Source organism: Falco naumanni, chromosome 11 (assembly GCF_017639655.2).
Source record: "Falco naumanni isolate bFalNau1 chromosome 11, bFalNau1.pat, whole genome shotgun sequence".
Classification (NCBI taxonomy): domain Eukaryota; kingdom Metazoa; phylum Chordata; class Aves; order Falconiformes; family Falconidae; genus Falco; species Falco naumanni.
In genome coordinates this window covers 22613973-22626570 of record NC_054064.1, presented here as the reverse complement: position 1 = coordinate 22626570, position 12598 = coordinate 22613973, and the positions used below count along the sequence as shown (strand labels likewise).

Sequence of the window (12598 nt, the reverse complement as noted above, 5' to 3'; positions counted from 1 at the left end):
TGCTGCCGCAAGGCTCAAGGCTCAGCCCCACCACAGGGCGAAACAGCTTCTCTATAAACAAACCAGCCAGCACTGACATATTCAGGAGGCTTGCGTGCTCCACACGAGCATCTTTCAGGGGCACAGCAAGGTCTTAGGTTCACAGAGCAGTGGTAAGGGGGACCAGCTATGTCTTCCCTGTCCTTAAGCAGAGGGAGATGCGTGTGCATCTGGAGGTGGGAGTTGTGTATCAGGAAATAAGTACATGCATCTGGGGACTGGGGTGGCATTGCCACACTAGCTGGTGAGCCAAAACCATGGCCACAGGAGGGAACCTGGGCTGTTGTGATTTCTGCCCTGGGCTCAGCCTGAGCAGAGGCCAGCTCTGCATAGTCCTGCCACTTTGCGCTTCACAGAGAGGCTGACACTCAAGCATCAGCCTTCAACGTGGTCGACTTCTGTAACACTTTATTATGTATTTCCACGCACAACACAGGAACCAAGAAAGGAACAAACCAGTACCGCCGCTGCAGAGATGAGTCAGTGACTGGGGCAGTGCGGGCTGTCCATCCGGGCACCAGACACTCAAGCCACCACCTTCAGGAACAGCTCGTCCTCAGCCGTTCCTTCCTTGGGTTGCTGACGCAGCCCACCAGCATCCTTTTCTGGCACAATTCATGGATACTTGGGGCACATTTTGGAGGGGCTATGGAGGGGAAGATGCATTGCCATGCAGGCAGTGCAGAGCTGTGAGCTAGGCACAGTCACGCATCTTCACAGAAATGCCCAGATGTGCAAAGCAGCTGGTGTGCAGGCAGCTGTGGCCTGTCCACACGTGCAGGTTGGGGGAGCTGGGAGTAACTACTAAAGCACTGATGTGGGCAGAGGTGGTGCAGCTCTGCACGCGCACTGACACAGACGTGCAGAGCAGCAGTAACAGTGATGGTGCAAAACTGTCAGCTCTGGCCTGTCCCTCCCAGTGTATGCACAGGGGTCCCCGCTGGGCCCACAGTCAAACAGCCTGGAGGGGAAGGATGCCTTTTTCCTTTGCAGAGGGTTTAGCACAGAAGGACCTGAGCTTAGTAACACCCTCTGAACTCTTGGGCAGATGAAGAGGCAGGAGGAACAGCAGTTTAATAAAATTTATGGATAATATGAAAGTGGCAGATGAAAATGTAGAAGTAACAGAGGTACAGAAAGAGAAGCCAAAATGATGTTCCCATACTTTGGAGAAAACAAACCAGGTCTTTAGGGTAAGGAAAGCCAGCGGGTGCAGGGCAAGAGTGGATGAATACAGAATTACCCTCATGTTATCTGAGTGCATCGGGATGGTGTGGTCTGGAGCTGCAAAGGGATGAAGTCCTCATTGTCCAGCATACACCTGGTGGCGTTCACTGATGCTGAACTCTGACACTGCCTCCAGGTGTAACATAGCCAGTGATTCAAGCTGTTACTAAGGGAATGAGCTACTGTCCTCTTCCAAATAAATTCGCTACCAGGCACCAAAAAATAATAGCTCAGTCTTGTCCCATTACAGAGGGAACTTAGCAAATAATGAGCTAAAATAACCTCCAGGGCAGAGCAGCTCAGGTGAGGGTGTGATAGGAGGAGACAGGAAGATGAAAAGGAAGAGAAGGTTGCACAGGAGCAGCTTCGTTAGGAGGTTAGGATCTGTGTCTATAGATAGAAAGGGCAGTGAAATGGTTCATGGGTCTATGGAGGAAATGAGAATTTTGACAGATAAATTAGCCTCAAGTCACAGGAAAAGCTCCCAGGGATGAGTTGTTAGTCTGCCTCTGGGAAAGATACCTCAGTGATAGACACTTTGTGGAAAGAAAACACTAAAAAAGCTCCAGGTAAGGGCCAAGTTGAAGCAGAAGAACTTTTCTGCCCGGCAGCAGCTGCAGCACTTGGGAGACAAACAGCATGGGAACGTGCAGGGACTGGGATGAGCTGCAGTGCTCCCGTGGCAGCAGAGATGCCTCTGCTTGGGAAAGTGCTGTCAGAGGGCACCAGTGCTCCCCCCTCTCACCACCCTGGCACAGCAGCAGCCCCAGGATATGGGCATCCCACCATCATCCCCCAGTGACTGCACCTTGCTGTTTGTGGCTGGCATGGCTGGAGCACGCTGGCATGATAGCGGAGCCCTAACACACAGTTCATCCCTGACACCAACACCATGTGATCGCCCCTTTGATAAACCACCACGGAAGATGGTGGGCTACAGAAATGTAATATTGGAACAAACCTTGGCACTGCAAACACAAACGGCATTTCATGTGAGGTCCAGCTATGCTGGGGCTCTGGCACACAGAATCCCATGCAAATCCCACACTTGCCTCCACAGACACACAGGTGCTTTCTTGGGAGCAAACCCTGCAGCCGTACCTCCCACTAAGCTCCCTTCACTTGTGCTGCATTCCTGCTGACATGCAGAATATTCCTGCCGTTCCTTAGCTGCTAAAGGCTCTACTTTGCTTGGGAGCTGGTGGCTGTGCACAGAGCGCAGGGTGGATTTATGCCACCTGCGATCACAGCCCCTTCGACCAGGAGAGCACACGATGCAGCTCTGGGAACCGCAGGAACCAACTCCTGGGGTCCTCAGGGTTCAGGGCAGGCTCACCTTAACTCTGTCCCAGAGGTCACAGCCGGGTGGGCAGCAGCTGTTGCAGAAGGCTTTGTGGAAATAAAACACCAACAGGCCAGCGCTGCGCTCTCCAGGTCACGGAGCCTGTCCAGGCACCCCAGGTCCCTGCTGTGCTGTCAGCCTGGGGCAAAGCAAACGCCAGTCATCTCCAGAAGAAGCACGAGGCACACCGCAGTGCTCTGGAAAGGCTGGCACACACCCTGGTGTGGGTCGTATCCAGTGAAGCTCATGCAGGGGTGTCCTGAGTCAGATCAGGTTGGCCATGCTGGAGGTGGGAGGAAGCCGCCTGTTCGCAGCAAGGCGGCCGGAGATGGTGAAGACACGGATGTCGCCAGTCTCCAGGCTCCGAGGAGCAGCCTGGCGGCAGGAGGTGCAGAGCAGGTAGAGCAGCAGGGAGAGGAGGATGGCACTGCCAGCAGTCAGGAGGACAACCCCACTGGTGAACATGCTGGCCAGTGGCCGCGCGGGGCTGAGCTGCATGGTCGTGGTGGAGAGGATGGTGAGCACAACCCCACAGACCACCAGCACCAGGGCGCTGAGCAGCAGCATCAGGCAGTCCGAGAAGCCCCCGCTCTTCAGGAGCTCGATCTGATCCCGGCTGCGGATGCAGTTCATGTCCTGGATTGCAGAGCTCAGCAGCTGCTTCAGCAGCACAAGCAGGGCCAGGAGGCAAAGCGTGGTGCCCACGGCCAGCCGCCACTCCCCAGACCGGCTGCTAGTGCTGTACAGCAGGATGATGCCCCCAATCCCGCAGGCCAGGATCAGCACCACAGCCATCCCATAGCACAGGATGGACTTCTTGGGGTCCTGGAACCACCAAAGCTCCACATGCTCCTCCAAGATGTTCCTCTGGATGTGGTCCGCGTCCGCAGGGGTGCGGGGGTTGCTCAGTTCTGCCAGCTCTGGCATGGTGGGTGGCTGGGTGGGGAGGGCACAGTGGGGCGGTTGCACAGATGAATCTATACCCTTACAGCAAAGTGCAGAGCCAAGGCAGCAGCAGTTGCAAATGCAGCTGCATTTCTTATGCGGGGATGCCTCTGTCTCATTCTTTGGAGCCTAGTGGAGCTCCTTTCTGCATCAGTGCCACCTGGAGAGCTATGGTCCATGCACTGAGGCTGAGCCCACCCCTCAGGCAGGGCTGCAGGACGTGGTAGAGCATCCCCAGAGCAGCACCATAAGAGAACAACCAGGGCTGTGTCCTTCCTTTCCTGTGTCTTTCATCTGTAAGAGTCAAGAAGAGAAGATATCATTAAACAGAGACCCTGCTCCCCTGTACCAAACAACCCCCCGCCAAACCCTGAGCCTTGGTTGCGCCAGGCTGGCCTGCGGACCTTTCCTGCCTCCCTCACAAAGGCCCTATGCGTTGGAGCACAGATTGCCCATGCATGTCTTCCCAGGAGACCTCCACGCACTGCAGGGAGACCTCAGCCTGCCCCAAGGGCGAGTTTCCTGCCTCCCAGCTCAGAGGCTACTGGCACATCGCTGCGCCTGCAGCTGGTGCTGGCAGCAGGGCAGGGATGGAGCAGAGGCAGGTCCCTCCTGGGATAAAGCCCCATTCACAGCTCGGGCTTCACATGCTCCCTCATCAGCATCAGCCTCTTGTCACCAACTGGCTCTGCAGCCCAGAAAGACAGCGGGAGGTGGGGGTCAGGACCGGGGCTTAACCCTTCCAGTCCAGTTGCTGGAAGAGCAAGAGCTGCCCTTGCTGCGTGTTCTCAGCCATGTTCCTACCTCTGCACTGCCAGTGGGTTCCCCTCCCAAGTTGCCTCCAGAAACCTGAAGGTTACATCTCCAGTGGTCTCAGCACTTCCCCAGAAAGAGCCCCCAGACAGCTGGGACCTGGCACCCTACAATTCTGCTCTCTTCCCTGCTGGTCCCTGAAGCACTTCACCACTGGAAGGCTCTGTGGTGCTCTGCTTAGCTGGTGTCCCCTCAGCACAGCGCCTTGTCTCAACCTGCAGCTCGGCTTCCCGGGCTCATCGCCTCCCCAGCATCCTGCCCCCTCTCAGCGCCTCTCTGGGTGCAGTTTTACACCAAGAGTGGAAACCACTTGCATTGCTCTTATATGATGTTCTGCCCTGGCATGTGAGTGCTCCAGCTGGTCCCACAGCACCAAAGGAACCCTCCAGCACAGCTAGTACCCAATGCAAGGAGTGCTGGGGAAGGCAGCACACAAGCTTCTTGGGTATGGCTGAGCCCTTGAGACGTGGGGCAGACCCTGGAGACCCACAAGCTGCCTCGCTGGCCACCTTCCAGGATGGATGGTGCACCCTCGCCCGTCACAGCCACACACACAAACGGCTCAGTCCCACAGGAGCCCGTGGCGGGGACGGCAGCGGATGCAGATCCCCTGTGTCAGAGCTGTGTCACTTTGCCCAGGTTGGGGGGTGGCCGTGCAGCACCCTGCCTGCTAGAAATGGTCCCCTAGGAGCCCGTCAGCCCATGCCAAACACACTCCCTCTGCCTCCGTGCCCAGCTCTGCGTGGCACTGGGACTCCGGGCGCATTGCAGATGGGTGGGGATGATTTCTGACCTCCACGCATGGCAGCTCTGCACACACCAGGGATCTCTCCTCCCACAGCTCTCCCTGTCCCTCAGGCAGTCTCTACATGCCGCATCCCCTGATGGCAATGCCTTTGCTACCAGCAAACGCCTCGAAATCCCCCTCCCTCTGGGATAAGCCAACGTGGGGTGGGGGGAGAGGGAGGACAATAGCGTGGGGGTGCTCGAACCAGACACTGCCTGACCGTGTCAGGCCAAGCTCCTCCTGAGTCACTCCCCAGGCTGTGATGGAACATGAGGTCACTTTGGACGTGGCTCAGGGCATGCTGCCAGCTGGCAGCACGTGTCCAGGAAGTCTTAACCACCGCGGGTTTGCAAGCGCGGGACCCACCGCGCCATGTGGACTGTGCACTGTGCTGTTCTGCACAGCTGCTGGTGCGTGACGTGCCTGGTCAGAGAGCAAGCTAGGACACAGAAACCTGGGCTCCAGAGGGAACGCTGGCTTGGTGGCCTGTGGCAGATCTGTGGCTCCTGGCTAGCTCAGAAAGCATCAATTAGAGAGAAAAACCCAGCTGTGGCGGAGTATACTGGTTTGTGCCTGCTGGGACCTACCTCGATTTTGCGTGAGACCGAAGATACCTTGTGCTGCCCGCATGTGCCCAGGACACGGGTCCCCGAGAAGGTGGGGATGTCATGTGGCACTTTCAAAGTGGAGAAGCGAGAAGATGGTGAGCCTGGAGACATTCCCCCAGCCTACACAAACCAGCTCCATCCTAAGCACTACTTCCTCCTGCCTTTCCTTCTCCAAGCACAGAGGTGCCTTATCTCATCCTTACCAGTGAACGGGTGAGTCTAGTAGATAGCAGGTTTGTAGATTAGATTGAGATTTTGAACTAAGAAAACATAAAGCTTGGAGAAGTGCAAAGTCTGTGGCCTTCTGCTGCATGACCGAAGTTACTCACACAAGTTGTAAGTCAAACAGTAAGCAAAAAAACCCAACAAACCACAACAGTGCAAACCAAGTGAGGGAAAATGCAACCCAAAAATCAAGCTACGGCACTGCATTCTCATGTTACTTAAAAAAAATGTAACCATTTAAACACATTTTAATTTTTATTTGCTCAGAAGAAGGTCAGGGGGCAACATAAAACTGTTAGAGCGTCTGGCTGCAGAACAAAATAAGGTGTGACTTGTACGAACATGTATTTCCCGGTGTTATATTTACCTCTATTAAAGAAATTATTTGAAGGGGCAAAGGCTTCCACTGAGGTATGCCTCCATGTTTCTTTGTGTCTGTTTTAAAATGTTCTGGGAATATAAACTTTTGCTCTATAAGCATCCACACTTGCTTGGCCTTCTCCGGACTGTGAGAGTTTGTGCTTCTAATAACAGTATTTTTACTCTTAGAATCACAGAATAATTCAAGCGGGATGGGACCTTGTGGTCACCTGGTACATTCACCTGCTTATAGCAGAGTTAACCTCAAAGTCAGACTGAGTAGCTCAAGGCCCCATCCATTCAGATGCTGGATACTGCCAAGGGTGGAGGATCCACAGTCCCTCCGGGGTCATTCCAGTGTTTAACCATTCTCACCATGAATACATTTTTCCTTAAATCTAAATATAGTTCCCCATTCCTCAAGCATGAGTGCATTGCCTCCCTTCCTGTTAAGAAAAATCTGACTGTCTTTATATATTAAAGCAAAGAGCCCTATCCTGGGCTGTCACCCATCACTGCTTGGGTGTGTTAAAGGGGTGAAAGGGGTGCAAAGGGGTGAAACTAGATCTCACAGCAGCTTGGCTGATCTGGTTTCTCCGCATCACGCATCACATCAGTTTGCCCACATCGGACCGAAAGGAGGGGATGTTGATCCCTGCTCTGCCAGAGGAAGGACAGCCTCTCCACAGTGGTTGCCCCTGCTGTAGCTCTTCTTTGGGCTACCTGCTCTCACTGGTCTGGGCTAGACCACAACACAGACCCTTTGGGAGCACAAGCCAGTTGGCCCATCAGATTAGCCAGTTTGATAACGTGTATCACAAGTCATTAATCTCTACCATTTACTTACTACTGAACCCAGTAACTTCAGTGCTCTCTTTGTTGGCAAGAGAAAAAGGAGTTGTGGGCCAGCCCAGCCACACGGTGCTTTCTGACTGAAGGTCACATTTTAGGAAAAAAATTGACAGGCTGTCCTTCCCCACTGCTGGCTGGCAGCTGGGGAGGAAGAACAGGAAAGCACTGGGAATGCAGGAAAACAAAAATGTCCATGTTTTTCCTTTTTCATTGTTGAGGGTTTTTTTCCTACTCTGACAAAATTTAACTGGGAATTGAAGGTCATCATCAAGCGGTTTCTGGTCACTCCAGGCTGCAGGTGTGGGAGACGCATGCCTGCTGACCACCTGGGAATGGTATATGCATTTATTTATTTATTTATTTAGAGACTTTCTATGTCTGACTGTCTGATATCTGACAGACTGGCCGCGGACTGTATGCTAACACTTTCATTTCAGAGCCACATACAACTCGGCTGTTGAAATACACTTCCCCCCTCTCCCTGAACCCAGGGTACACCATGAGACATTGCTTACCCACAGCGTTCAGGAGGGGAAGCCTGGGGGTGGGACAGGCTCCTGCAGCGCTTCCAGCCTTGGAGGGGTTTTATGCAGCTATGTGGACTTTGTGAGCATGGTGGAGACCAGGAGAGTCCGGCAAGATTTGCTGTAAAATAACAATACATAAACAATGCATGAGCAATCTAGGTGAGAGCCAACAGAGCCCCGCAACCTCAAACAGAAGCTGTCTCCTTCCTATGCTTCTCCAGTCCATCACAGCTTATTTGTTTCTTGGCCAGGTCTGGCCATAGCCTGTTTGGGATGGACTTGAAACCACTCTGTGCCTCACAGAAACCTCTAGTCCAGAATAGGCATAAGTATTTTCTGTCCGTTCCTGTGATTTTTCCAACTTCCAATGCTTTTGGAAGCATTTCTTTATCATGAGGGTGGTCAAACACTGGAACAGGCTTCCTAGAGAGGTGGTTGATGCCCCAAGTGCTTTAACTTGGTCAGCCCTGAAGTGGTCCGGCAGTTGGACTAAATGATCATCGTAGGTCCCTTCCAGCTGAAATAGAATAGAATAGAACAGACTATTTCAGTTGGAAAGGACCTACAGCAATTCAGGGCTGACCAAGTTAAAGCACATTATTACGGGCATTGTCCAAATGCCCCTTAAACGCTGACAGGCTTGGGGCATCACCCACCTCTCTAGAAAGCCTGTTCCAGTGTTTGACCACCCTCGTGGTAAAGAAATGCTTCCTAAAGCATATTCTATTCTATTGTAACTTACTAGTGGGCTCAAAAAGAATGAAGCTTATATATCTTGTTTTAAGCCTGAACTACTGCTAATAAACAACCCAGCAGCTCAGAATGTCATAGTGTTCAAGGTCTGCCTGTGCCCCTGCGAGCAGGGACACTGCTGCCCTGGGACGTGTGGGAAGCTCTTCTCTCTTCTGAGAACTCAGGAGTGGAGATAGAGGAACGCATAGGGAATTGGGGTAATGGGACTTCTATGTGGTATCTGTCTGTCTCACCCAAAATCCTAGCAAGAGATCCACACTCCTTTGGCTGCTACATCAACCACCAATTCCCAGCACTCCTTTCTGGGGCTGCTCAAAACCCAGGCAAACCTATACTGACTAATCTGTGTCTCTGGGGAGAGCCTGTCCTCTACCCTGCCAGAGGAATAATGCTTTTCCAGAAGTGATTGTCTGTCCCACCAGGGCTCCTGCCACCAGACATCATTTGGGAAGCCCTAGGAAAGCCCTGACCATTCCTTCCTTTCACCAAGCCTAGGGGCTCTGGGGGTAAGGATGGTGGAGGGCTTGTAACAGGGTCAGCACACAGAAATCTAGAAAGTTTTGGTATGCTCCATTATAAAGTTTCGTGCTCCCCTTCCTCTCTGTTTGTGTAACAGGCATCCATCATCCTGACCCCACAGAGCCTGTCCTGATGCACCTCTGCCGAGGGAAGCCTGAGAGTCCCAAAGGGACAAGAAACTCCTGAGCCTTACGTGCCAAGAGGAAACACAGTGGTGCAAGGAATGACATGGAGGCAAGAGGCAGGATCTTTTAAGAAGCATGTCTGAAGAAACCCCCAAACCTGCCAGCATCTACTGATGAAGTCCAGCCCTGCCCGCACACGCACGGGTCCCGGGGAGGGGGCTTCACTCACCTCCAGCAGACGCTGCCCACACACGACAGCCCAGCACCGCTCCCCGCTCCTGGCTGGCAGCAATGGCTTTTCCTGGCTTTCCTTCCACTGGATCGAGCTAACGAGCGAACTCACGGGGCGAATCTCTTCCCTTCCTCTGGCAACTGCCTGCCAAGGAACAGGTGCCTCTGCCGGCTGCCCTTCCTGGTGCGGCGCAGGCAGCACCGACAGGTTGGAGCCCTCGCCTCTCGCCTCTCGCCTCTCGCCTCTCGCCCGGGCAGGTGCATTCCCCGGCAGGGTGGCGTCTCAGCAAACCTGCTGCTGGCTTTGGAGAGGCTCCAGCGCTGCGCCGGTGTGCAGGCACTACCCCTCCCTCCCCGGGCAGGACCTGGCCACGCACCGCACCGATCCTGGAAGGTGGCTCATTTCCTCCCAGCTGGAGGTGACGGGGTGCCCGAGCCAGGGAGCAGCTCCCAGGCAGCAGGTGAGAGGAAGCCTGCAGCCAGGCTGGCAGCGCTGGGAAAGATTTGACACGTTCAGCAAGTGTTTGGTATTATGCGGTATTAAGTAGCTCCTGCACCACTGGCTGGGCTAGGGCCATCGGGTCACATCAGGACTGGATCTTTGTATATGGCATTAGCCCAGACAGGCACCTAAGTCAGGCGAGATGTCACTGTGGTGCCACCTCCCCATCACCAGACAGCTGTGGTACCCCCCTCTCTAGGAGCCAGTGGCATCAGCAGAGCCTACCGAGCAGCAGAAGAGCTGACTTTCTGGTAATGTAGTGGAAAGACAAAGGTGACCATTTTGAGAGGAATTAGGAAAACAGCAAAGGCCTCATTTGAAAGAGGAAGAGAAAAGAAGGGAGCAGCAGGGAACACTGAAGTCAGCAGGGGAATGGGACTCACAGGCTGAGTGCATGCCCCATCCTTTGTGGCTGGGCTTAATGACAGCAGAAGGGATCACTACTGTGAGTCTCAGAAGCTGGAAAATCTCCTGGGAGGTGTAGGAAGAAGAGAAGGGGGCTGAACAGCTCTCACCCGACTAAAGGAAAAGGAGACTCAGCTATTAAGCCACATGCTAGTTTTTTAGCAGGCAATGGGAAGGGAAGCTTAGGGTACACCAATACAACAGACACCAATTAGTGTGACAGCTTCAGGAATTTGTCTGAGTAAAATCTGATAGATCTTTTGGAACTTGTGAAATATCATCTGTCCAGTGGTTGCTGTCCTAAACCAACAAATGGGATGTGGTGGATTTCACTCTACAAACACCCTTGAACAATAAGCTTGTCCTTACCCTGGAAAACCTTGTCCTTTAGCTGGGCCAGTTAACAAACTTGTCACCCAAGAGGAAACCTTAATCAGCTTTAAAGATATCCATATAGTCAATTTTAAAAGTGTGCTATAACTTTGTAAGAGCATGAGATGCTTACCAGCTCCTTTGGAGAGGTAGCAAAAGGAGAAACAAGACAATGCAGACTAAGAGACGATGGAGTGGAAAGTGTCTTTTTGCACCCGAGAGAATTCAGAAGACCATTAGCATACAAAGCCATAATCCAGTTACAACTTAACTCTGAAAACGTTCCTACAGCATGTGTGTGGGAGATTGATCTTGGTCTAGTTTCCCCAGTACAGAAGAAGCTTGTACATCTATTTTGCTTCCAGCAAGTCTCTGATAAAGCCCAGTTTAACACTCTGCTGTGCCTGACAATGTCCTCCCTTACAAACGTTTTAGCTGCCTCTTAGCCACTTAAGACCAAGTTCAGAATCCTCTTGAACCTTGCTGGCCAGGTATCTACTGAGGCTTCATTTGACAGGCCTTGTATTGCCTTTAAAATCTTTCTAACGAGGGTGACACCCAGACATACTCTTAAGCATATTAATCACCACTTAGAAATCATTCTTCACCTGTATATGCTTCTTCCTCTTAATAGGACAAGGTTCTTCTTTTTCAGAAAGACTGATTCCATTTCTCTAAATCACATCTATTAAAGCAGTGGCTTCTACAACTCTGTTTCTGACATAGAGAAGAGAAAATTATACCACATAGGAGTCTGGCAAATTAAAATGGGTGTGTTCTGAAAATCTAAGAGGGAACTAGTTTCTAAAATATTTGCTAATTACATTAATTACATCCTCTTTCTGTACAGGAAGTATCAAGATGATTATATGGGGAGGGGAGGAGGAAGAAAGGGTGTTAAGCTAGCACATTAACAGACCAATTCCATCATAACTTCTTCCTTTTGTTCCTGTGAAACCTATGCTTCATACAGGTCAAAACTGCAGAATAAAAAAACGTAACTTAATCCCACGTTCATGGACAAGCACTCAGCTGAAGTCTCCCAGGTCACAGGAACTTGTTGAACCATCTGTTTGCCATGGTGTTAGCCTGGAAATGAGTCTAGTACCCCTAATGGTAATATAGCTTACATGTTATGCAGCCTTGGCACCAGCACCTTCTGTATACTGTTATTAATAGTATATAGAAAACACTCATCACTTCTTTACAATTCAGGATAGGAAACAGAAAAAGTAACATACTGGCATGTAATTCCAAGGTCAGTCTGTAGCTTAAACTTCTGATATATGTGAAGTATTCTGCAGTGAGACAGTGTGTCATGCACTGACAACAAAGGGGTGAAAAAATTAATTTCCCACCCCTCATTATCAAAGGAATTACTCCCTATCTTTTTCTATACAAGAGTACTTTGAAGAGTGACTTTTCAGGAGAATTTCATTGAAAAACTAAACTGAAGGGATTGCAGTTGTTGGAAAAAAGACAATCAAAGATTAGTTTATCAAAGTTATAGGAGAGTTAAGATGTAAGGTTTGGACTTTATTCCAGCTTTCAGAGTCTGAAACTGGGCTGCCTTTTTGTCCTGCTGAAATGATTGCAACGGATGAGAGAGCACGTCTCTAGAAGGGAGGCAGAGGCTTGAGCAAAGGTTCTAGCTCAGGTGTGTCTGGCCACTAGTCAAAGGTTGCCCTCACAAGGTAATTGATTTCAGTCTGTGACTAAATACCTGCTTGGAATAACACTGATATCTGTCTTACGTGCAGGCAGTCCTTTGTATAGACACAGGCAATTCAATACTGGAAAATAAAAGGCTGATGTTGATTTTTGCAGCAAAATGACACCAAATTAGAATTCTAGCAGAAAAGGCTTACAGAGTTTGACCAGCTCTTCTGAACTAGGACACACTGTTTTTCAAGAGAAAGGTGTGTACCTGCCCTCGCATGAAAGCACAAAGATCAGTCTTGCACTA

At 51.4% G+C, this 12598-nt stretch overlaps 1 protein-coding gene across 1 annotated transcript; it reads right to left on the bottom strand.

Annotated features, from left to right (window-relative positions):
- Positions 1–316: 316 nt before the first annotated feature.
- Positions 317–4243, bottom strand: TMEM125 (transmembrane protein 125). The gene is made up of 2 exons (XM_040611368.1): positions 3958–4243; positions 317–3847 (listed from the first exon to the last, which is right to left on the bottom strand). The coding sequence occupies exon 2, from the start codon at positions 3533–3535 to the stop codon at positions 2873–2875; it is 663 nt and encodes a 220-aa protein (XP_040467302.1). The 5' UTR covers positions 3536–3847; positions 3958–4243; the 3' UTR covers positions 317–2872.
- Positions 4244–12598: the final 8355 nt, after the last annotated feature.

Bases quoted from the DNA above. Each gene is read 5' to 3' on its own strand.
- TMEM125 (XM_040611368.1), bottom strand. From the start codon at position 3,535: ATGCCAGAGCTGGCAGAACTGAGCAACCCCCGCACCCCTGCGGACGCG.